Genomic DNA, 26,058 nt, shown 5'->3' with positions numbered 1-26,058 from the left:
GTGGTCACACTTCAGGATTGTTGATTTCTGTAGTATATTTGCACTTATGGGGTTCAAAAGCTCTCCAATGCTTTGTAGTTGTGATAGAACAACGTATAGCTTTATATCTGGCCATTTTGAGATTATCAGCTGACAAACCACATTCACGTGGTGTAAATATAATTGTGTACAATTTACTCAATTTCTTTTTCAGTTTTTTTATTTGATCAAGTTTATGTACATCTCATTTGCTAAGATTGAATTGTATTATGTATTTACTACAGGAAATGAGATTGCCTTTTAAATTCCTGAATTTGAATTGAGGTAGCAAACAGAGTTTTAATGAAAGGAAGCATAATTAAAATTAAATTGTGAAATAAAATGTAAGTATAATTTTTAACTAAAAAAGCAATATGCCAAGACATACTTGGAATGTTGGCTTGACAAAGCTTTGTTTAAACGTTTTGAGGATGGATGAATGGATAGATAGACAGATACATAGGTAGTTTAGATGATGTAGGAATGCTGTTGTAAATTGAATATCTTTCATTCAATTTAATACATAAAATGTTGACAAACTTGGAAGATTTAATTTCCTAGTATGCATTGCCCGTAAATTTCTGCTTCTGCTTTCAAGATATCGACATCACCATTGGAAAAACCCAGATACTTCGACCATTACTGTGAACCCAGGGAAAATAAGTACATATGCAGGGACCTGCTCTTTAAAACAGATTCAACAAATCGCAGTAGAGATTTTATATGTCATTTACTGTGTAAGTAACATTTACATAAAAACTGCCTAAACTCCATTCGAGTGTCCAATACATTGATTGTTGGGTATCTGATGCTGTAGTTGGGAAAACATCAGGGACTCTCCATTTCTGATGATTAGGAGCTCTTACGCAAGCCATTGATTTCTCCTCTACCCTGGGATGAGCGGTTGAGAACACAGAGCAGAGCTGATAGCTTTGTGTTTGAGTTTCAGAGTCTGAAATCCATTCACATACTCGAGGGGGAACAGGACTCTATCTCAAACAAAAAGGTCTTTGGTGAAAATCATGTATAGAGACAGAGAAAGAGTGAGTCATTCCTCATCTTTATCAGAAGGAGAAAGAGGATTTTATGCAAAAACCTTAGCAAGGTCTTTTTGGATTTACTGAAAGACAGGCACGTTATAACAAAGAAACTTCTCTCCTCATTTGGTTCCTCTGAAAGGCTATAGAAACATCTAGTAAGGGTACATCTTTATTGGAGACAGAAAACCAATCAATCTCTTATATTATGGGACTCGGTCACATCTCAATCGAGCTGAGGGTGAAATAACTGTCTGTAAAATAACAGCCAAAAGCTCTTCTACAGTTCTTTTGTTTGTGTTTCACAAACACCCACACGCTTCTTCAGACTGCTGAGACCATCCTTTTAGTCCAGCCTGGCTGCATTCATCCCCTCTACTACGTTTTAACCAATCCATCACACGTTCAATGTTTGCATGTGCACAGGATGTACGCATTAGAACGGAGTTCTTTCGGATATGAGTGTACGTTGTTTGGAAGGTTCTGAGAGAGGCCAGAACGTTGGGCGCACAGAAAGTAGAAGAGGGTTGTCTTGCTCAAAGTTGGCAATTACAGACTGCACAGTGTCCCTTGGGGGTCCCGGGTGCACTCGGTCTGGAGGCCTGCGTTAGCGTTGCACAATACAGATGTGTGGGCAGATGCCATCTGGGGCTCGGAGAACAAAACCGAGTGTGGGGGCGCCGCTCAGGGAATTCAGTCAGGAGACCCGAGAATCAAGAAAGAGAATAGAAAATGATCTGATGGTAATCAATCAAAAAAAACTGTGACACAAATGACCAAACACAACGACCCAGAGGAAAGACTCGCACAAGCACACCCCTGCCTGTGGCGACTCCCCGCCCACTGGCCATAACGCGATCAATAGGCCTTCACCGATATAAAGCGAAGCGATTGGTCGAGACTGCTAAAAACGAACCGCCTCCTCCTCGGCTAATTGGGCCTTTATGATTGCGCAGTCTTTCGTGCAGATTGAGAAAATAAAACGCCATTCTCTTCGTCAAACTGAGTGACAATCGATGTTGGGCACCCATCTAGGAACGCCAGATGCTCCGCCCGACTTCATTATGCTGGGCGAGATAGTTTCACCGGAGCAACGGCATCGCCACAAAGCGTTTCGATCGTGGCCCTAGAGACAAAGTCCCGGACGTCACCTGCTCCTCAGCCTAATGCTATTAAAAACGAGAGATCCCAGAGAGGCCCCAAACGTATATGGAAAAGAACAAAAACGTAGCTTCTCTGGCCTATACATAAACAGGAAACGCTGGCTGTGGTCAGACGAATCTTGAATTTTAAAGTCTGAGAAGGCGGTGGAACAATTTTCAAGCCTTGACCGAATCTGCTGAGAACAACTTTCAAAAAACAGCTGAAGACACATCCTTTACTGGGAGCACTTCACTAGAAATGCATTGTTTTAAACAATTATGGCACTTTCCATGAGTAGGGTACAATATGGGGCCTGAAACGGAAAACAAATTTTCAGTGAAGGAGGTGCCTCCTGAAAATGTTTATCATTAAATTAAATGAGCATATTTTTTCTATTAATTTTCTAATTATAATTGTCTAGCAATAAACATTAAATTGATATATAAATAACTACATTTATTACAACATTACAAAACTACACCAGAATGGGCAAAAGGTTGCAAATCAAACCTATCTAATAGATATAATAAAAAATACCCCCCCCCCCCCCCCCCAAAAAAAACATGGGATTTGTTTTTAATGCTTTCAAAAAAGGGTCATGTGACACCAAAGTGTGCCTGGTTTTTCCACATTTTGTAAGTCACTGTGGATGTAGGCTATATAATAAAGCTTTATGTGCTTATTTATTTAAGCAAAAACACTGATATCTCACTTTAATCCAGCCACCTACATTATCTTATAGTGACACAATAATAAAGTGCTACTACAACTGTTAATGTTAAAGTATAAACACTGCCTTGTCTCTTTCAGATCCATCAGCCTCGAGGGCGGTCCTCAATAACTGAAGTCAGTATACTCTCCTTTGCAGCCCATCCATATGCAAACACACGGTTGTCAAAGTTGTCAGCACACAGTCAGCCCCGACACCCGTTACAGGATGTAGATTGGCTCATCAGGTGGGCGCATGTAGTAAGACAGTGCAAAGCGTGAAGCGAAATCGACGCATCTGCTGCTATTGATGGAACTCTACGATAGAAAAGACGCAACTCTGGCTGTGGGCGTCATGAAATGCTTGATTGACATGGGCTGGAGAGGTCGTGGAGTGTAGGCGTCCAGTTGATAAAGGCATAAAGGGTCTCACACTAACATTTAATAACTTTTAGTCTTTGCAGCAACACATAGGCCTACTGAATAGCGATGCTCGATTCGCGAATGAATCGGGTTTTTTTGAGTCGGGTCTTTTAATGATGCGGTTCACAAAATCGCGTCTTACTTATTTTTCGGACACGATAAACACGATTATCCATAAAATTTTAATCGAAAAATTAAAGAGAAATGATGTGTCTAAATATGGTTTTATTGTAGGCTGGTGCCATGCCGGGATGCCATCTCCCAATACCAATTTGCGATAGAGTCGGACATCTATCTCTACTGAGGCTGTAGCCTATAGCCTGAAGCACTGCAGTTTAAAATGGTCTGGTTTACGTTTTGAAACTTCCCACTCATAGTTTTAGGATTGTTTGTTTTGGAGAAATTCTGTTTACTCTGAATAGGCTACATAGCCTGTTAGTAATGTTATAAAAGTATTTATACACGAACTAGCACGTTTAGAAACCGGCTTTTGAGTGTTGTGGATTAGAGGAATAAATTGGGATAATAAACACTAGACGGCGCACTTGCTCTTCCTACAATAGAGCTGGTAAACTTAACTTTAATGCCTTGAGCGCTCCATACAGTCTTTTGTATGACGTATTCAGATATAATAATCAAGATCAGGACATATTATGGACCAAGTTCTATATGTAAAGGAGAGGTTTAACAACAGCCTCTCTTTTTTCTCTCTCGCGTTCTCTTTCACACGCACACTGCATTAGCCTATCTCTCTCACACGCGCGAGTTTTTTTTTATGATACGCAAAAGGTTAAAATAAGAAATACCTTTTATACTTCTCCAATTGTCCAATTAGCATAAACCTGGGAAATGGGCAGGCTATTTCCCCGAATGGACAGACTGTTGACTTTTTGTGTCTCGCTGTGACAGGCACGTCAGGCAGTAAAGATCCGCCCCTCGGCGGTGTTCAGCAGCGCTCTGTGCATCACTCTCAAACGCTAATTCCACCGGGACAGACGCAACTTCGGTCCGCACGCGGAGCGGAGGAGACGCACACGAAATGACACCAATGGCTGCGCTTGTGTTCACAGCGACTTTTGCGCTAATAATCTGGATACCGACTTTCACATTAACCGCACGGGTCTACCCTCCTAATGAAGGTAAGGATTTACCAAACCAAAGGAAAATCTCTCCAAGACTTATTTTTTGTTGTTGTTTGGGTACGACTTGGGACGGTAGCCTATAGAGTCGCACACTGCTACGACTGACGTTTATTTATTTTGTATTTGTATTTTTTATTTCGAGACTTTATCCCGTCAGCGAAAAGGATTTATATATTTTTTTTTCCCGAAAGTCCCTTTGGGGATCTCCAAGTGTCTTTGGTTCCCAAATCCGCAGATATGGAAGACTGCAGTTTATTTCATCAAACGAAGTTTAAACTCTGACTCTATTGGGAGGAAACTCGGGCTTCTAATTTTGTTGGAACTATTTTTTATTTTATTTAAAATGTATTTATTTGTATTTCAAGAAATGTCCTCGGATGAACAGAATGGAAATTTATCATAGCGTATTCGAATAATTTGATGGAAACTTGCACGACTCGTTTAATATTTGTATTTATTTGGAGTGTTTTCACAAGCGAAATGTACGAAAATCGTCCATCATAACCAACAGATACACGCACGAGACAAATGATTAAAACATTTCAGTATAACATAGACTTTAGTCTCTGTTAAACTCGCGTTAATATCTCCCTACGCTTTTAATTTAGGATATGCTAGGGCTTTGGTTTGATGTATAAAGGCTATAGGCTTCACACAAATAGACAAATTCTGAAACCTTTAGAGAAAAAGAAAAATAATTGTAAACATGAACCTTTTACATATTCCTTGCACATTCACTGTTCACTGATTATGTTCTTCTCTCAAAGGACCGGATTTTGTTTGTAAAATAGCCAAACTGGAACACTGATTAAAACAATATCATGCCACAATCAAACTTTATAAAATACTTATTTTGGCCAAATATATGTGTTATTTAACCATATCCAATATCCTACATTTCCTTAAAAAGCTTAAATCAGTGTAGGCTACTTTGAGGAAATGGAGAGAGTAATAACTTTGTACTTTTGGGAACAAAAGGGTAGCCAAAGAAATAAGTTGTGACTTAAGAGACAGTTTGGTCAAGTCATAAGGAGGTTGATGATCCATCTTCAGTGACTCACGGCATTTTGTCTTTCTGCAGTGACGCTGCTGGACTCGAGAACTGTGCAAGGAGAACTGAAATGGGTTGCGAGTCCGACGGAAGGAGGGGTGAGTCTACAGAGGACAGATTGTGTTGTTTTTACTTTTGTGTTTGTGTGGAAAAATCTCTATTGACAACTCTCGAAGGTGCTTATCGTCTTGGAAACTATATTTGCACATGAAAAGCAGACTATAGACTTTATAGAACCTTTTTTGAGCACGGAGGAATTGCTGCTCCACACTGTACATAAAACTAGAAGGTTTAACTAAGGCCTCATGCTATGCTAAAAGCACACCAGAAATGAATGGAAAACAACTTAAGATACATCACACTGTATGCAATCGGTATTTTCTGCATTAGTGCATAGATGAAGCACAGAAGACTAATGAGATCTACACAAATATCCATAATTATGAATCTTGATAGATGAAATGGCTTTGTTCTTATAATTTGATGTTTCGTACAGGCTGAGAAACGACTTGAGTTTAAGTGCTTGTGCTCAGGATAATTCATCTAGAAATTTTATGCTTTGTAATTATAATGTTCATTTCTTTACATCATTTATGGGCTGGCATCTTAAAACTTAAAATTGGTGCACTATATTTTGCATGTACAACAATAAAGTTAGACTTTTTGACTTACTAAAATTAGTACAAATAATGCTATGTGCTGATGGTTAACATGCTAAAATTTAAATATTTAGTTTATACATTTTTCACATTTTTACATTTATTTTTTTTGGCCACACTTAACATTAATATTCGTACTTAATTATAATTACTATGCAGATTATATTTACACATTATTATTGTTTATGATGTGATTTAATCAGTACAACATATTTTTTTTAAAAACACCACTAAAACTGCATTAAATAATTCATTACATTAACAAAAACATGTACACATTTTGTTTTTATTGAAATATTGAAATCAATCTACTCAAGTATAAGTTCAGTTATTTATCTGCAATTTTATTGATTAATTACTCCACAATTAGTCTTCCTCATTCTCTCCATACACACTTTGGTTGGTTTCAGGTTTAATAGTGAACTTGGCATTTGAGGATATGTGGTCCCCCCCACCCTCTACTGCTTTTATCTCATCCACCCGTTTGATTGACAGGGTCCCGACAGAACCCCCTCCCTCATGCAAACGGGCAGAATGTACAGCTTTATCGGTGTGACAGCTGGGATTTCTACACTTACGACTTACAAAGAGTAAAAAAGCGAGAAGAAAAGACAACGTCATAGATCGTGACAGGCCTTTTCAAAACTCTCCTTCATTGCATACATCTCATTTGAAACTCTCACCAGCAGGAAGCATCAAACTCTAGGCCCCATGGTTTTACAATGGCTTAATATGGGATTAATGGTGACCAGGAAGTCAGGGCGTTCTTGTAAATGTTGCTGGGTACTGCATTTGTTTGGTAGATGTGCAAGGATTTTTCATACTGTATTATTATGGAAAACCATACATTTACCTTAGTTTTAAGAAATTCACAGCAATGAATCATTTAATGTATCGCAATATTTATCTCCCAAAAACAATTGTTTTTGAAGCCTTTGAAACTAGGCTTAAACGACACTTTCAGTTCTGATAGACAGAAATGGAGCTTCACAATGCTTCGAAGAATCATATTATCTCAATTATGTTAATTATTTAACAATTTTTAATAACATCTTTGTATAGCCAATGAGTTTGTTTGCAAAGAAGTGTAAAGTTTGAGTATTAAAACCGCTTGTCTTAAAGGGATGTTTCACCCAAAAATGAAAATTCTGCCATCATTTACTCACCCTCATGTTGTTCCTAAACCTGTATGACTTTTCTAAAGAGGAACGCAAAAAGACATATTTGGGAAATTTTTGTTTTTGTTTTTTTGTCCACACTGTGAAAATTCAGTGGGGTTCCAGTGCTGTTTTGGAGCCAATTGACTTTCCTTGTATGGGCAGCAACAGTTGAAATATTCTTCCGAATTTCTTCTGTTTTTTTGCAACAGAAAGAAAGTCATACAGATTATTATGACAAAATTTTCATTTTTGGGTAAACCAACCTTCTGCTGTTCACAAAACAGTGCACAGAATCTGGCAGATGTGTGATTTAGATTCTCATTATCATATCGTAATCAATGAAATCATTGCATCATTGCAGCTGTTGGTCTGTGGAAAATCTCCAGCTCTGGGCCTGGAATTGTGTGCACCTGCTGTGACAAAAGTCTCCCTAGCAGAATCTCTATAGGCCTACTTACCTCTCTGTCTTTCCCTCCATCTCTCTCACAGTGGGAAGAGGTGAGCATCATGGATGAGAAGAATATACCAATCAGGACGTACCAGGTATGCAACGTAATGGAACCCAACCAGAACAACTGGCTCCGAACAGATTGGATTCCCCGTGGTGGAGCTCAGCGCGTCTATATCGAGATCAAATTCACCCTGCGTGACTGCAACAGCCTGCCAGGAGTCATGGGAACTTGCAAGGAGACCTTTAACCTCTACTACTATGAGTCCAACAATGACAAAGAGCGGTACATCCGAGAGAACCAGTTCACCAAAATCGACACCATCGCAGCCGACGAGAGCTTCACGCAGGTGGACATAGGTGATCGAATAATGAAGCTGAACACGGAAGTGCGGGATGTAGGAATTTTGACACGGAAGGGCTTCTACTTGGCCTTCCAGGACGTCGGGGCCTGCATCGCCCTGGTATCCGTACGGATCTTCTATAAGAAATGCCCCCTCACTGTACGCAACCTGGCTCAGTTTCCAGACACCACCACCGGTGCGGACACCTCATCACTAGTGGAGGTACGCGGATCTTGTGTGGACAATTCAGAGGAACGTGAGGTCCCTAAAATGTACTGCGGAGCAGATGGAGAATGGCTGGTGCCTATTGGAAACTGTTTGTGTAACCCTGGCTATGAGGAACACGGGGGAACATGCCAAGGTAAGAGCTCGGATAACTCCCTCGCTCGAGTTTTTCCAACAGAGCGTTTCACCAGGTTCTGTTATGACTCGAGATTTTTGCACCTCCCACATGGAAAGTAAAAAAAAAAACCCTGATCACCCAGCAGCAATATATTCCATAATTTAAGATGAGATCATTATAAGTGAGGCTGACCCGGATGCACTTTTCCCCTCTCAGGGATGTGAGAGTTTACTCAGATGTAGACAGCTGGGTACTCGGCAGATCACTATGGATTAAGCGAGTGTTGTTATTAGAGAGGTCTGGTTATGATTATGAATCGCCCTGTTTGATATCCAAACACCTCCCAGTGGATTTGCGCATGAGAAACGTTGGCGCTAATTATTTTGTTGGAGCAACAGCCGTGTGGTTTATGTGCAGAATCCGCTTAATTAGATCATGGGCGAATGCTCTCATACCCTTTTCACTCTCGTTCTCATTTGCTATCTCTCAAGAGCATGTGCGGTGGTTTTCAGTTCACATTAAAGCAAAAAGATGCGATTGGCAAAACACTGAAAGAGCAAAACAGATAAAAGAAGAAAAGGAGAGGATCAGATAGATTGCTTCTGTCACCAGAGGGCCGTTTCTCTTTCTCCATGCTGGCTTTGATTCCCAGTGTCCGTAGTCAGGCCATACGGCACTGAAAAAAACATGATATACTGTTTGGGGTAATGCTGAGGTCAGTGCAAGCAAAAAGGAAGAGCCAGAGGACATGTAGACAGTTTGAGCACGCCCTTTCTTTCTTTTCCGTCTGGTCCAGGAGAGGGTCATTGCTTGAGCAGGGTGATAAACGGCCGACTGGCCAGTCTAACGGCCTTTATTTATGAGCGCTATCTCAGCGGGCTAATTGCATGACAAATACGGGCTGTAATTTAGGGCTCTTGCGGGCTCAAGGGGGGCGGTCGGCATTCACCGCGGGCGATCTCTCTCTCAGTGGATGTGCTTGTGTGGGTGGTTGAAGGGGTACACTGGGAAAGGCCATTCTCAGGGATCTGGCCGTTTTTCTTGGCCACTCTTTTATTAGAAGAGCTCGCTGGCAGTGGCCGGGTTCCCCACTCGCTCCTTAGCTTTCCGTCTCTCTCCCTCTGCTCTCTTTTGCCGTTCAGATATGTTGAAATGAAGGAAAGAGGCTGTAATTTACCAAGAGCAGAACGGAGTTTCCACACAGACATTTGGTGAAACGTTTTACTTAAATCACTTCAGGGCTTGCGTTGACGATTTCATTACTCTGAGAAATTTGGAAGAGATCGATTTTGATATTTCTGTTGGTGGAGTCTGCAAAAGTTTTTAGATTTAATTTCCCAACTCACATGTAAAAAAAAAAAACACACACACACAGAAAAACACTTCAAGTCATAAAAGCTGTAGAGGACCATTTTGGCCACTTGTTTGCACAGCGCTGAATTCTAAGGGTGGCTGGCTGGCCAGATTTCTGCTGATCTGATTGTCATCAAAAACACTAGTAGCTTGCAAACATAGAGGTTGAATTTGCAAAAATGACTTGACAGTTTTGAAAGCATAACTAAGAAATTTTGTAAAGAAAACTTAATGAAAAAAATGTTTTTATTTCTAGAAAATTAAAAAAATTCAGTGCTAAAAATATAATTCATCACTCAACTACGGACCAGCAAAAAAATACCAAAAAAATATTCTTATTGTTGAGCATTGGTGCATAACATATATTTGTTGTTGAAAAAGGAAAAACTTTCCAAGCAGTTTTTGATATTGGCGAATGCAAAAAGTTGACCGATAAAAACTAATCACAATTCACATTTAGTATTTTTTAGCCAATATTCCAATTTCCGGCTTTTATAAATTTCCTAGGTGCCTTCTTTACATATCCTTAGACCATCTTCTTTATATTGGTGTTTTTTAAGCATGAGTCTGTCATCAATGTCTGATTAAGCCATCAAACGCTGTCTTCAGCAAGGCAACAGGCAGTTGTTTCCTCATTGAAGCAGGTTCAAAAGGTGGCTTTCTATCCCAGCATGCAGATGCGAGTCACTGTCTGTTTAATAAGTCTGTGTGTGCAGCCCAGGCCAGGGGAGGGATGCAGAGGTTCACCTTCAATGTGAGGGCTTAGGCGAGGGCGAGAACTTTCTCAATGGGGCGTCCCAACGACCTTGTGAAAAAACCCATTGAGGATAAGGGATACAAGCCCTGTACCCCAGAATGCCTCAATGGGAGCCTCTCCCCAATTGTTGGGATGTCGTGATCAGGGATGGGGGTGAGAGGGGAGGAATACTAGACAGGGTCAGGGGTGACCCCTGGCTTTATCCTCCTCTCCTCCCCAAGAGACGGGGGTCATGGCCGAGATTGATTAAGACGTCAAAATTTTGACAGCTGCAGCCTAGATGGACAGGTCCAAGAACAGAGGAGCGAGAGACGGCCACAAAACAGACGTCGTTCGGTTGGTGAATGGAGCGGAGACTTGGCCAGAGGATTTGGTGTCTTTTCTTCTTTTTAAGAGTTTGCTGTTTTCTCACTGCTCATCTGCTGTGTTGAGTAGGAGGTGAGGACAGAGAGGAAATCTCTGCTCGTTAGTGGGCGTCCGGCGAGCTGGAGACGTGTAAAAAAGCCCGCTGAGATGCTAGGCTGCAATGAAGAATGACAGCCCACTCTCAGCTTTTCACTACACTGTAAACGTACACGTAGTTAAGTGAAACAGCACGACGACATGGAGAAAAATCCAACCAACACTAGTGAGTTTTCAGCTCTTTTGACAAATATGCCTCTTCAAAAAATGTGCTACAGTATTTCTAAAAATGTATCCCACGATAGTGTCTCTTAGACTGGTACTGTTACCATGTACTGGTACTGTTACCATGAAACATGTCCAAACAAGCATGGTAGGACCATTATACAGACCATGGTACAGAAATTCATGCACCATACTATTTAAATAGTACATCAAGACATTTCAAAAGATAATATGGTATTACTACAGTGCATTTCCAAAAAAAAACATGATAGTACTATGATACTTCTGATACATAATAAATACCATGGGATTTTAGATGTAGCATAGTACTACCATAGAATTCTTGGAAGTACCATAGTAGTTGGTTTTCAGCACCACGGTATATTTCAAAGCCATGATACCATCTTGGTACCATAGTACCACCACAGTAGGAGGTGACATTAATGTAAAAAAAAAAAAAGAAGACATGGTAGTGTCATGGTACTGTTTGGTAGTTTGTTGTGACACCTTGTGTAAAAATTATATTAGTGCCATGGTTCTTTTTTTTCAGTGATACTATGGTATTTTAAATGAATGTACCATGCTAGTACCATATAATATAAAGTAGCATCTGATACATGACTCAACCATTGTGCCACCGCATTATTTTTTTTAATGGGTGCTAATGTAAAACAGCTCACGCATATGTCAGTAATTAGAAAGGATAAAGGGTTTGAAAACTAGAGCATGATGGGAAGGTGTGATAATTCGAAGCACTGCTCTTTGAATCAGAACAGACAGCAGTTTGTGTAACTGGAAGGAAAACGATGCTTGACAAGACATTATTTATGTATGTGAGCTGAGATAGACTCTCAAGAGAACGCCGTTTGTATCGACTTCATGCAAAAGTACATTTTAGCTTTAATCACACATTAAGCAAATTGGCGTACTTGAGAAGAGGTATTGATCTGGTTTTCTCATGTGTTATTGTTGAGACACAGCTTTTTTTCCCCGTGTAAACTTTGCACCTTAGCACCTGTATGCGGCTGTGTGTGCCTAATTAGAAAAAGTGTGTATCTCTTCGCTGTCATAATTATGAGCAGGTGTATGAGACTCATCATCCTCAGCTGTGAGTCGTTTTTGCTCTTTTCTTTGTTAAACAATAGCCGCCGCCTGCCAAAATGCTTCTACGTATGAATATTCATCACTTCCTTTTTGCTTTTGATGGCAAGCACATATGTTGATTCCTGTCACGATCCTCCTCAGTTCTCCCCTATGAGCCCCTCCATCGGCCCCTGAATGGACTGTCAGCTGTCCCAGGAAAGAGAGATGGAGAGAGAGATGGAGAGAGGTGTCCTTTGATATCAGACAAATACACCATTTGCATATTTCGTCCGTGAAATGCAAAGCCAGCAAACTTGTGTCTCAAAGACAATGGGCGGCTCGTCCTTTCAGCGAGATCGAGGGAAGGTTGGGTCCATCCTCTTCACTCTGTGATCATGGCAGCATGCTGTATATGTTTGAAATCATTTGGATAATATGATTCGCATGATTAATTCCAGATCTTTTGAATCGACGGAGTCTGACGTTCGTGTTTTGAGTTCAGACACTCTGGTCTGTCTGCGTCTCTCTCGCTGTCTGTATGTGTGCAATTGCTTGCTCATGTGTGTGTTGTTCTCCTTGACCTCTTCCTGTCTATCATCATCCGATGCTCCCATACGGAAGCTCCCCTGACAGCTCGCAGCCCTTCAGTTGTCATGTTTTGATGGATGCACCGGGGGCGGAAAACGGCCTGAAGGACAGAACTGGTGGGAAGGGTGAGGGATGGAGGTGACTGTCCCCCTCCTACAGAACTGTTAGCGTCCATGCTAATGCATGTTTATAGGTGACAAATGCCATTTTTTACTGTTCGTTCAAATTAAATCACTGCATTCAAACTACCATATTGTAGCCTATCACCTTCTGATGTAATCGCTGTGCCTTTGTGCAATCACAATAATTTCTATAATATTATATATTTCTATATAATTTCTATTTTGTACTTAATTTCAGTATACAACATCGTTGATAAATTTAGTTGTTAATACTACCTGCTAACCTTATTTTGCTAATGCAAACTAGTCAAACTGTTTGCGCCCATACTAATCTGACACGAAAAAGATTATGAAAAAATACTTAAAATGAAAATGGAGCATGGTGATACCATAGTACTCTTTGAAATTGTCTGTGTTTACCAGGAGATCCGGCTGTCTCCAGAAATGCCCCCATTCATAGTACCGTTCAGTACCATGGTATCAAAGTACCATAGTATGATACCGTATGATACTTTTTTTGTATTTCAGGCAAAATGCATGAAATAACCAGATTAAGTAGAAACTATCCAGCATCCTTGATAAATTCACATAATTTCCCAAGAAAGTCTGTTGAAACTACATGCTAAGCAAATTTTTGCTAATGTGAACTAGCTCCCTTTCCATTTTGAGAAACTCTGATAGCTCATCTCTCTGGTGTTTAATTATATTTTAATTACGCCGTCTGGAACACATTCATTGCCGGCGGTCTGGATCCCTTAGATCAAAAGAGCTGAGCACAGATCTCCTTTAGCGTCACTGGAACAGCGGTGTGGACAGCACTGTCTTAGCGTCCACATGCCAGCCTTTAACTTTTCGAGTGGATGAGCCTTATTGACTCACTGCTTGAGGGTCTGTCCTCCCATTCTTCCTGATTAACCCATCATCCATTTAGCCGCTGTTCTCCACACATGCTTCATGCCAAAGAGTTTGTGTTTTTTTGACAAGATGTCCATCAACGGCGGAAGTGAGCGGTCAACCCAGCTACTTCATGCGATCCCCCCATCAGTTAGTGCCTTGCTCCTTTCTTTTCCCGCTTCATACATGGAGCCCTTAAGTTGGCTTCCTTCCAGAGAAGGTCATAGGTCAGCCTGAGCCTGTGACTAAGGCAGGAAGGCCCGAGCCATCATTTTCTTCTGAAAGAGATGTTGAAACGGCTGACCTATTTTATGCAAGAGGGGCACGGTTAACTTTACAGTCAGCATGACTGCTGTGTGTCTTTGTCTTCCGGTTTGATTAGGATGCTGCCAAAATTTTCTCTGTACAAATGCACCAGATGGAGCCCATGAATGCAGTTGTTCTTTTCTACTAATGAAGTGTTTATGAAGGCCTAATATGAATGGTTTGATTCATAATGATTGATGTCACAAATTAATCTTAGTGCTAGTAGTTTGAACAAAATCAGAAAACTTTTTTTCTGCAGTGGGAATGACAGGAACTGAAGTGGCTCAGTGTTTTGTCACTTAGGTAAATATGCAAACGTGAATGAAAGAAATGTTATTCATAGACAAACACAAAAGCACTTTTAGAACTCTCTATTGCACAAACATGCATACTCTGCAGCAAACTCAGGGCTGAAGTGCTCTTCGCAAAACTCAATCTCGGCACTTGATAGGACGTCAGTTAACAGATGTCAATTAGCTGAGAGCGTGTCTACAAGAACGGGAGCTGGAGAAAGGACAGACTTAGTAATGGGATTATTTTGGGGGTTGGCAGACCTGTTTCCACAATGCAAGGCAACACTAGTGATTAGCCCAGAGGGGTCACAGCGGCGACTTCACAATGCACATTAATACTAGTAATTATTTGGAGGGGCTGAAGCATGGGTGGATCTAATGCTTGCCATTAGACTTGAGGGTTTATTCCATTCCTGGGGTTTCAGTTAGAGTGGATTGGTCTCTCTCAGACCAGCTGCTGTGGAAAAAGCCACTCGGTTTGTCACTGAACACAATTAGTTGTGACTTTATGTCTTTGTTAGCGCTGAGAGAAAGACACAGAAAGGCAGAAGGGGAAGATGAAGAGCGTTTGCTGAAGCACTTCGGTAGACGTAAATCTCATCAAGGAATTTCGAAACATAGGAATTGGATCCTTATATAGAAGCATTGTAATGTAGCTACACATTGTTGCTTAGCAGTTTTGTTACCAAAAAGTAACTGTGAAATGAGAGAATAATTTGGTGTCCTTGAGGAGTAAAAAGTAGCAAAAGTACCCAAGCTACTAATTTAGCTTCATTTGTAGCTTGACGGTGACTCAACGGTTTTTAAAATAGTTTAGCAAAAAGTTAATTTTTCATCAAGTTGCAGTTTAGTGTGACAAAATGATACATTGCTGGCCTTTATATCACATTGAATTGCAAACTAAAGCTAGTGTCAAACACAAGCAAAAAAGCTTAATTAATGAAGTACCTGCATGGCATTTTACTTCATTTTTTCAAGTATTTTTTAATTTAGTAATTAAGTCATCCTAATAGAGATTTATACATAGATTATTTTATTATTTTACAAATATTTTATAATTAAATCTTATAATTATGAAGTCTTTTCCTTAAAATATAATATAATTTTAGATATTTACACATTTCTCTCTTTAATAGCTTCAGTGTTGTTAGCTACTTTTTGTTAGTAGCTTGTTGTATAGCTAACTACTTCTTTTCCCCTCTCTCTCTCTCTTTTTAAGTAGCTTGAATGATTTAACTTATGATTTAAATTATGAAGGTCTTTTAGCTTTGCTAAAGATTCAGATCGATTTCCCAACATTGCAGAGTAATAATACTAATGCTCTCTCCTATTCAGATTAGGTGATATGAGATGAAAACTATGTATTTTTCCAATTGTTCACTAGAAAGAATGCTGTAATCTGAGAAGTTCTTTAAAGATTTATTGTTTAAATCGATAGATAGTAAGGAACCAAACTTATGCATTTTATAATTAGCACACACACACACACACACACACACACACACACACACACACACACACACACACACACACACACACACACACACACACACACACACACACACACACACACACACACACACACACTCCTCCTGGCCTGTAAATGACCCTTAACAGCATTACAATGTTGCGTGCCTCCTCTAAAACATGTGGCTTATTTAAAAAAAAAAAAACTAAGTATGTTTCCCTTAACAAACTCCCAGCGCATTTATGTGTGTACACACAGACTTTTGCAATCCAACCACACATGCATTTCTCTTGATTATATTTGCACTACTCAACCTTCAAAACTAACACACGTGACAGAAAGCAAAGCAGTAATTTGAAAAAGAGACTGTTGCGAAGTGTAATTCACTCATCGTTGCTGTGGTGTTGACACATTTACCCTTTAATATCCCTTGCTGGACATTAATCTGAAAATCCAGAAACTCTTTCTGCTCGCTCACCACCTCGTCGGCACACACCTCTGCTCTGAGGCACGAGCTTGTGGCTGCACATTCATAGAAACCACAACCCATAACCCTTTGCATGTGCATTCAGTATGTCTAAGGAATTATTGCGCTGTGTTGAATTTTGGATCACTTGAGAGGGGAAAAAAATCTAGTCTTAATGTTGCTTATTTTCACTGTAAGTTGTTACTGCTTTCTTTGGCTCTGATTTGAAGCATGTAATCAAACTGTTAGATTTTATCCGTTCCATTTGAAATTTAAAGAGTCTGCCTGTTTCTCCAGTGCGGTGTTCTCTATGTCATGAGCTGTTCTTGTGTTTTTTAGGCATAGATTGCGCGCAAAGCGAGAGCGTCCATTCAGCGGGCAGCACAGTGCATTCACCCTGTCTTTGTGTGGCAGCCTCCCTTTGAAGGCCCTTAGCTAAGAGGAGGTGGGGGAACGAAGCCGACAGCGAGAACATTAGCATGTGAAAAGCTCCTAGAATCAATAAGGGCCTTTCTCTATCTCTCTTTTCCCCTCTCATTCTCTATCTCGCTCTCTCTCTCGTGGGCAATATCTCTACCCAGAGGCCACGACCCTCCCTGGCATCTACCAGCACCGAACAGACCTTACCTTTATTTTTTCTGTGTTCACCGTGGTCCTCACAGGGCAACTTTAGCGTAGGTTCTATCTGGAAATCTGATGCTGTAACTTAAAGAACTTTAGCATTATATGATATGAACTTATGCAGGTTTTAAGTTGAAGAATTTTTAATTTTAGTTGAGAAAACAGTAGGTGATCTGTGAGACAGTGAAATAGGATCAGGAGCAGAACTCAAACTTCAATTTTCCACATGAGCATCACAGCTCAGTGTGCAGACCAATAAGCCGTAGCTCATATTCAGGTTTTGAAATGCACATTTCTTAAGGCGTTTGTCTTGGAGAATCTCTTTTTTTTCCAACATGAGCTGTCAAAGCATGTCCCACCACTACTGGCTGCAGCCCAGCCCCGAGTAGCCCCTTTGCAGTCTCTGCGGTCTGGCCGCTGAACAAAACAAGTGGACGGGACACGACCTGTTCTCAGAAGCATCAGCTCTTCAAGAGAGCACTACTTAGCTAGGGTTCATGCCGAATACACCGCCCCGACCCCTCTACAGAATTTAATATAGCGGTCCAGAGAGAGCCCACTGCCAAGCCTGCTTGAAGCGAGTGCTATTTGCTAATGATTGTAAGAGTAATCCTGCCTGTGAGATGTGTTGAAAGAGACAGACAGGGCTGAGAAAAGCAATTGCAGGCCAGAGCATTTGCAGTGAGGGGAAAAATGTTGGCTTTGCAATGAGGGGACAATGATTCTGTGCCCTATGGAGCAAGGCAATTATGACCATGAGTGAGTAGTGGAAAAAGGCAGAGAGAAAAAAGAGAAATTGATGAAGAGAGAACAAGGGAGTGAAACCGTGTAAGAGAGAGAACCTTCAAGGAGAACGTAAATATTTATTTGATGCTGATAGTGGACAAAAACTTTGCCATGTTTGTTTTTTTGTTTTTTTTGGGGGGGGGGGGGGGGGGGGCTCCTAATCATTCTCATATACTGATTGGCTTAATCACTCTCTCTCCACCAATAAGCTGGTTTGTGGTGGGCATTATAGCACAATATGGCTGCTGTCGCATCATCCAGGTGTATGCTGCACATTGGTGGTGGTTGAGGATATTCCCCCTTTCATATGTAAAGCTATTTGGCTACTCAGAAAAGCACTTTATAAATTCAATGAATTATTATTATTATTATTGCAATGTAAATACAATGGTACATGAATTTCAATACCATAATATATTTTAAAGTACCACAGTAGTATATACCATCACTGTAATTACAAAATTATATCGCCACAGCACTTTTTTGCAGTAAACAGTGTTGTAATTATTAAATAAAAATAAATAAACATAAAATAAAATAAAATATTAGATAAACAAACTTGATGCCTCGTCTGCTAACCGAAAATGTTTAAGTTGAAGTACTAAAGTTATTAAAAAAAAACTAATGCAAGTGACAAGCGCACATAACAAAATTACTTTAATTACTAAAATGATACTAAAATATTCTCCAAGATACATAATGCAATGCTTAAAAAGTCAAAAATTAGCATAAAGTAGTAACACTATGTACCAAGAAAAATTGGTTTCCACCAGTTTGCAAATCTCACTTCTGAAAGTTCGAAATTGCACATTCTTATTTGACTATAACTCCTTGTTTTGTAGATATCTAACCCTACATGTTTTGAGCCACATGAGAGTGCATAATATTGATTGAATTTGCATCTTTCGGGTGAACCTCCCCTCCGCATACACACACATTGCAAGGCAGCTCCTCCTTGTTTGCTATGCAGGAATTGTTAGGAATGTGAGATGTTTGGTCCCCTGCCTCTCTCAGCTGTCCACTCCCCTCAGAGGACAGTAGACAAGACAATGAGCTGCATTTCAGAGAGACTTCACCTCCATATCCCTGCTGCTGTACCGTCCCTGCCCCCACAGCAGACTGAGTGGAGAAAAGAGTGTTTTCTTGTCACCTGCTTGAGCCAACCCTTACTTCCTGAGATGCTGTGAATGTGTGTGTGTGTGTGTGTGTGTGTGTGTGTGTGTGTGTGTGTGTGTGTGTGTGTGTGTGTGTGTGTGTGTGTGTGTGTGTGTGTAATGTAGGTGGAGTTCCTGTCTATCAGATCTGAACCTCTAGCTGGGATCTTGATATGATTCTGAAGACCTACCCTGGAGTGGTTGTCTATACTGCTTTACCCCCTTTTCCTTCAACGCGTTACTTAGCTCCTTATATAAAATACAGCAACACACACACACTTCTGTACAGCAGATGGTCACATAATATTTTACCTCAGAGCGGAGCTCTCACACATAAAGGTTAACACACGTCCTTTGTGTGCATTCGCCTCTAGCTGTACCACCTTACCTTACTTTGGTAAGACCTTGGGACTGTCTTTAGAAAAGTTTCAGGAAACTTTTGACAGGTTTGGGGGGATCAGAGAGCGAGAGAGGGCAGGAGAAGGGTACGAAGAAGCAGTTGCAGACAGAAGAGCGATAAATAAAACCTAGGCGAATATATATAGATTAAAGCCAGTAGGGTTTGACACAGCTTGGCCCCTCGCTGACAAACAAGCTTCTCAGGGGTTACATCAAGCCACATCAATCACAGCATCATCTTGCACACGCACAGTACAGCAGTGAGGAATGTTTGCATGCAGTGAGTGGATCAAGGCATCAGTCACTGCAGATGTAATTAATAAGCAGAAGAAGGTGGGAACCGATCAATGAGGAAATTGGTGTGTTCGCGCTGGAGGGCAGAGATGATAATCGTCTCTTTTTCATGTCTGGTTTTCACTGTATTTCTTTTTCTGTTCATTCAGATGTTGCATCAGATAAGAGTGAGAGCAGAGTTTGAAAAGTAAAAAAAAAAAGGATAACTTAGGGAATTTTGGTCAGGTATAAACCAGTAACCAACCGAGTAGTGACTGGTGTGGTGGCAATGTTTTAATATAATTTAGTAAACATATAGTAATGACAAATAAGTGTGTAAATATTAAATAGATTATATATATATATATATATATATATATATATATATATATATATATATATATATATATTTAACTATATATTTAACAGGCAGTATGTGTGTATGTGTGTGTTTATATTTATATTGCAAATGACATGTTAAGTGACAGAAGGGGCAAGGAATTGCATTGAAGAACATGAACTAGATAAATGTCATAAAAGGACTCTGATATTCCAACTTGAACCTAGTAACTCATGAGATAATGTGAGTGAGTGTGTGTGTGTGTGTGTGTGTGTGTGTGTGTGTGTGTGTGTGTGTGTGTGTGTGTGTGTGTGTGTGTGTGTGTGTGTGTGTGTGTGTGTGTGTGTGTGTGTGCCTATGTGAGGTGGATTAGCCGCTGTTGATCCTTCTGAGCAGCGGCTTCAGAGATAAGCCAGCATCATAAAAGTGTCATAAATATGTTAGCCATTAGCTCAGGTCTTGACTTCACTTTCTCTCTCTCTCTCTCTCTCTCTCTCTCTCTCTCTCTCTCTCTCTCTCTCTCTCTCTCTCTCTCTCTCTCTCTCTCTCTCTCTCTCTCTCTCTCTCTCTCTCTCTCTCTCTCTGTGTGTGTGTGTGCGCGCACAAAACAGACTTTCTTTTTTCTTCGTCTTCGGAGCAGCAGCCAAAATTGTCCAATATGCTCAATGTTTCAAAATGTACAAAAACCTTTAAGACTTACACGTAAACCGCTATGAACTGTTGTTTTTATTATTGTCATGCCTTTTTATTTGATCATTTCTTAATTACTCGGAGGTGCAGGATGTGGTGGATAAAAAAGGGCAGAAATGGATAGATAGAGAGATAGAGACGGAGAGAGTCACACTTCACTTGTGTTAGAAATATAACCTGGCAGAGTTAAGTCAGTTTTGAATTTCCGAGAGGACACACACACTCTGAAGACCACCCAGGGCTGAAGCTCCATTCACTCTAATTTTCCTGTTCCCCTCTCTCGTTTTTTTTTCTTTCCACTTCTCCTCACATTTCTATTTATTTTTCCTGCAGTTTTACCTCTTTGTCCACTATTTATTCATTTGCCATCATCTGATTAGAAACCACCAATATCTTTATTGACACAAGTATCAGACCTCTTTACGTGTCTAACCGAACATCCTCGGATTACATGCATCTAATTGAAGTATTTTGTCCCATTTGGAACATCTTTCAATACTCATAAACTGCCACACATACCTTGCAGAATTCCATAATTCATTCGCTTCCCAACACAATGCCCTATCCTCTTTTGTCCTCTACTCCACCCTGCGTTTTGTCTTTCTATGGAAGACAACAGGTGACTGTTTTAAGGTCTAAAGCCTATTGAAAGCATTCAGTCTGAGATGGTGTCTTCATTGAGATGGACATTGTCCCTGCAGTGGACGGTAGGACGAGAGCGCTGACCCTGAATATTAGGGCATGGGCTGGTAATTACGACCCTATTATGTCAAAGGCAGTAAGCTCATCTCTTCAATCGTCCACCAGAGTGGACAATGAGACTGTGATTGTCCTGCTATTGTCCAGGCCATTGGTCATAGGCTTCATGAAGAGAGAGTGGAAAGGTCAGACCTGTAGGGGGGACAAGAGTTGTGTGTGGAATGGAAACCAGAATCTGTTAGGAGTCTCATGAGGGATCTATGGAGGACTTAGGAAGGGAGAGGACAGCTGGTCATCTTCTGTAAGGGTCTGGGACTGAGAAAACACTCAGGCTCTTAAGCAGGTGGAGGGTGTTAGATATCCTAAGTGCTTGAGAAAAGTGCTACAAGTGAATGAGTGCATTCGCTTATAAACAAGACCGAAGCTCCTGCACTCGAGGTCTTCTGGTCTCTCAATCACACCTCATACCGTGGTATTAAGCTTCCCAAGAATCCTCTTTAATTAACTCTATCCTCCAGCTGGTGTTAAGATGAACCAAAGCTGATCAAATGAAGCCTCTAGCTCTAATTCCCATCCTTCCCCTCCAACGCACGGCAACAAAGCCCTCCGTCCAGTGGAGGTCGCGACCCAGGTCCGCATCTCTTCTCCCTGAGCTCGTCCTATCTTTCTATCCCTCACCCCCCTACTGTTGTTTTATGGACCCTGTTTAGAAAATGACAAAACTGTGTTAATCTCCTCTCAGAAGATGTACATTAACTCTCTCCTCTGATCAAACTTGCTGTTGCGGCTGATTGCGAGTGATTGGCCCCTGGGTAGTCTGTGATGGAGAGAGAATTGAAACTGAGAAATGGAGGAGAGTGGAAGGTGGTGATTCCCGAGGGCGAGCACTACTGCAGCCCCCGGGTTCCTGACACTTATGTGAGATTAAAAGAATTTGCCAGCAAAGAGAAAATAAGAGAGAATGAGGCACAGAGTGATGAGGGACACTTGTCTGAAGTACTGCTGGTCTTGACCTCCTGCATCTTGTCAATCAAAAGCAGAGAACTTTTCTGTCCTCACTTGAAGCGGAAATACTATGTGATGCAACAATATCACAGCAATCAGTACGTTTTTCCAATTTGGTGCCAGATTTACTAACAGCTTTCGCCAGTGCAGACCTTAAATTAGGAGTTTCTCTTTCAGATGCAACATTTATGGGAGGATAGTTTTTCAATGTATCATGCAAGGTGATTTACTAAGTCTTTCGTTAGTCAATTTACTGGTATTTGTGCCATTATTTAATGCCTAAAAAAGACGTTAAATAACGTTAAATAATAATTAATATCTTAACCCATTTTGCGCCTGTGTTGTTAGTAGAACCCCCTGCACCGGATTATTAGCTGCTCTGCTTGTTTGCGACCCAACGCTAATTTTTGCTGTTCTTGGTAGATTGCGTTTGCCACTATGGAAATGATCCAGCTGCGTTGTTAGTTTGCGCGTTGTCAGTAGATCACACAGAGAACTTTCCACTCACATCAGCGATTTTATGGAATTGCACTCTCATGCTGATTTGCCCTGTTTTGTAAATCTGTCCCTTAATATGCAGTTATACTTGCACTAGTGATATTTCAGTGTGAGCGGGGCTACATGGCTGGTTGGGAGCCTTGTAAAGGGTTGTCACACTAGATTTTAAACAAATTAAACAAATTGTGGAAACCAAATGATGTCACGTTCCATCATAGTATGATCCATGAAATTTTGTACTGGTTCAGGTTTTATTTTATTTTATTTTATTTTATTTTATTTTATTTTATTTTATTTTATTTTATTTTGAGTTTCAAGTTACTAATATTGATGCAAAATCACCAAAATGAGTTTACCCATGTTTGATTTTCACCCAAGGGGCCAATCATTGATCTTTATAACCTCTGTTGGTCTAACATATTTTTGCATTGTCAACTTGCTGGTCAGAGTTCACCAAACACAAACTTTTGTACCTTCTGAAAGGCAAATAATCTTCACATTTGTTCGCATTTATATGAATGTAAGTGAATGGCACACAAAGCCCAGTCTGACTGCCCTTTAATGCCCATCCTCTCGACACACGAAAGCTTGTTTGTCCTATTTGCCATATAAAAGCCTTGTGTTTCTTTCCCATAATGCTTTGCTAAGAGCATTTATGATTATCGCTAAAGGCATTATGATTTGTAATATTCTGTACAGAGCGTTTACATTGATAGGGCCTTTTAGGGAAACACATCTGCACACTATCTACGGATCAATAAACTCTTAGATAAATGTCATAAGTTGTGCGGCTTTATTCTTGTTCATATGCTATCTGTACTTCTGCGGGTATCGATGGCTTTGTAGAGGGAAAAAAGTCAATAAAAGACCTCAAAGCATTCCTTTGTCTCTGTCACCATAAATAGGAAATTATGCTGTGTTTGTGTGTGTGTGTGTGTGTGTGTGGCATATTAGGAGCAACAGGGAAAAAAAAAGAAGGAAGTAGAAAGACAAACAAACAAAGGAAGAAAAGAATAAAGCTAGAGGGAGGATAAAAATGGACGAGGAATAAAAGAAAGCGGACAAACTTGAAAAGAGAGATTGAAAGAGAAAACAGAGCTAGAGAACAAATGCTGAGCGTGAGCGAGAGAGAGAGAGAGAGAGAGAGAGAGAGAGAGAGAGAGAGAGAGAGAGAGAGAGAGAGAGAGAGGGCTTGGCTTGGGTGTTAGGATTAATGACAGTGCATTCCTCTGGTATCACTTCCTCTCTTCATTAGAGTGTCATAAAGCCGTGCACTGCTGTCTGTCATTCAGACATTCCACACCACTCCCTTACAGTGTCTTTCACAGGCCTGACATAAACATACACAGATAGGGTGTCTTTATGATTGCTGGAGGTTAAAGACTATGGTGTTTTATCACAAACTATGAGATATAGCAGGATATGTTGAATAGTTTATGATCATTAATGTCTAAAATGTATCCCTCTTTCTTTCTCTTTGCAGCCTGCAAGATCGGTTACCACAGAGCACTGGCTACAGACGACAGCTGCTTCAAGTGTCCCCTCCACAGTTACTCTGTGAGGGAGGGATCCACTTCCTGTGCCTGTGACAAAGGCTTTTTCAGGTCCGAGACGGACCCTGCCTCTATGCCCTGCACACGTAAGTGCATTTACTTTGATTTTGGTTCACACAGACTCACAGACCGATTAATATACACATTGTGCATCACTTCTGTCTTTCAGGCTTGCATTCATTGCCAATTGTAGTCCGATTATACACTACTTTTCAAAAGTTTGGGGTTGGTAAGATTTTTAAATGTTTTTGAAAGAAGTCTCTTTGACTCTTATGCATTATTTGAACAAAAATGCAGCAAAAACAACTGACATACACAAATTATAAATAACTGTTTTCTATTTTAATATATCCACCTTATTCCTGACGACCTAACTTCGTTTTGAATTATGGCACTTCCGGTTTGGGGAACTTCCATTCAAAAAGGCTGAAACGAATCATTTCAAATCATAAGGTTGTCCTACAAATAAAGCTGATCCGTCAGTTTTGACTGGATTTAGCGTGATTTATTTTCAGACATCATGAGAATAACGTTATACTTGGTATTTTAACGTGACATTTTATAACAAGAACATCTATGGCAAAGAGCTCTTTTCAGTCGCTGCTTTCTTTTCCTCATGATTATTTTCTTTTTTTCCCTTTGCAATCCGCTGTAAATGTATGAAAAAGGACAACATATACTGCACATTTGTGGTCTGTTCTCACGAATTTAATTTACGATATATTCCATTAATAATTCACTGGAATGCATGAAGAATCTCTCGTTATGCTCCTCAAAATCCTCACGTCTGTTCCAGGTTTGTTTTCACAGGTAAATGCAATTTATAATCTGTCAAAATGACGGAAATTACTTTAAAATAGTAGCACGTTATGCTGAAGTTAATGAACATTTTTGATTAAGGAAAAATCATAATTTTTTTTTTTATTTAACCAAAGACTTGCGCTTTTAGGGTTATTTGGTCTGTTTAAAGTACCTTGTTGATGCTTTTACACTTTTAAATTTCCCTTTAATGTTCGAGGGTTGAAGGGTGAGTAGATTAATGTCATCTCATTGTGACACCTTTTTAACCTATTGCGTTCATAGAGCGAGCCTTTCACTTATTGTTTACAGCTTAACGGAAGTTACACCCATAATTCGCGCAAAGCTTCATGGGGCGTCGTAATACTGTTGATTAGCATTTATTATTTAATATATTGCAAAATGTAATGAAAATAAACAGCATTTATTTGAAATAGAAATCTTTTGTAACTTTTATACATTTTCATATTTCCTGTCATTTTTGATAATTTTTACTATCACTTTTGATCAATTTAAAGCAACACTATGTCGTTTTTCAACCTTCATTATATATTTCCAAGACCCTTGAGTACATCGACTTACAATAGGTTGAATGACACGTCTGCCGTAGCCTGACAGTGTCTGTATCGCTTTTACTGGCACTATGTAACTTCGGATATCGGGCAGTAACCCGAGCACAAAAGAACCCTACAAAATTCGACTGCTTTACGGCATACGTCACTTCCCCCACCACCCCAACTTCCCAACTAGCGTTTGATACCAGTCTGTATGTTGTTGTCATGACCGAAGCAACAACTAAAAGGAAGTAG

The 26,058-nt window shown here is 40.2% G+C and overlaps 1 protein-coding gene across 4 annotated transcripts in view; it reads left to right on the top strand.

The window, feature by feature from the left end:
- The first annotated feature begins 3,100 nt into the window (after nt 1–3,100).
- epha4a (eph receptor A4a) overlaps nt 3,101–26,058 on the top strand; it is a 41,647-nt gene continuing 18,689 nt past the window's right edge. Inside the window, exons 1-5 of one of the 4 annotated variants that reach the window (XM_077233391.1) lie at nt 3,101–3,154; nt 4,239–4,468; nt 5,553–5,620; nt 7,831–8,494; nt 24,382–24,537. In XM_077233391.1, coding sequence (XP_077089506.1) covers nt 4,369–4,468; nt 5,553–5,620; nt 7,831–8,494; nt 24,382–24,537 — 988 coding nt within the window. In that variant the 5' untranslated portion in view covers nt 3,101–3,154; nt 4,239–4,368. Of the gene's footprint in view, nt 3,155–4,102; nt 4,469–5,552; nt 5,621–7,830; nt 8,495–24,381; nt 24,538–26,058 lie in introns of those variants that run through there. The other 3 variants (XM_077233419.1, XM_077233401.1, XM_077233409.1) reach the window with 3 other exon arrangements.

Source organism: Siphateles boraxobius, unplaced genomic scaffold, assembly GCF_051911475.1.
Source record: "Siphateles boraxobius isolate OS27281-9 unplaced genomic scaffold, OSU_SipBor_1 1, whole genome shotgun sequence".
NCBI classification, from domain to species: Eukaryota; Metazoa; Chordata; class Actinopteri; order Cypriniformes; family Leuciscidae; genus Siphateles; species Siphateles boraxobius.
The sequence above is the reverse complement of the archived record's forward strand: the minus strand, read 5'-3'. Positions and strand labels throughout refer to the sequence as shown.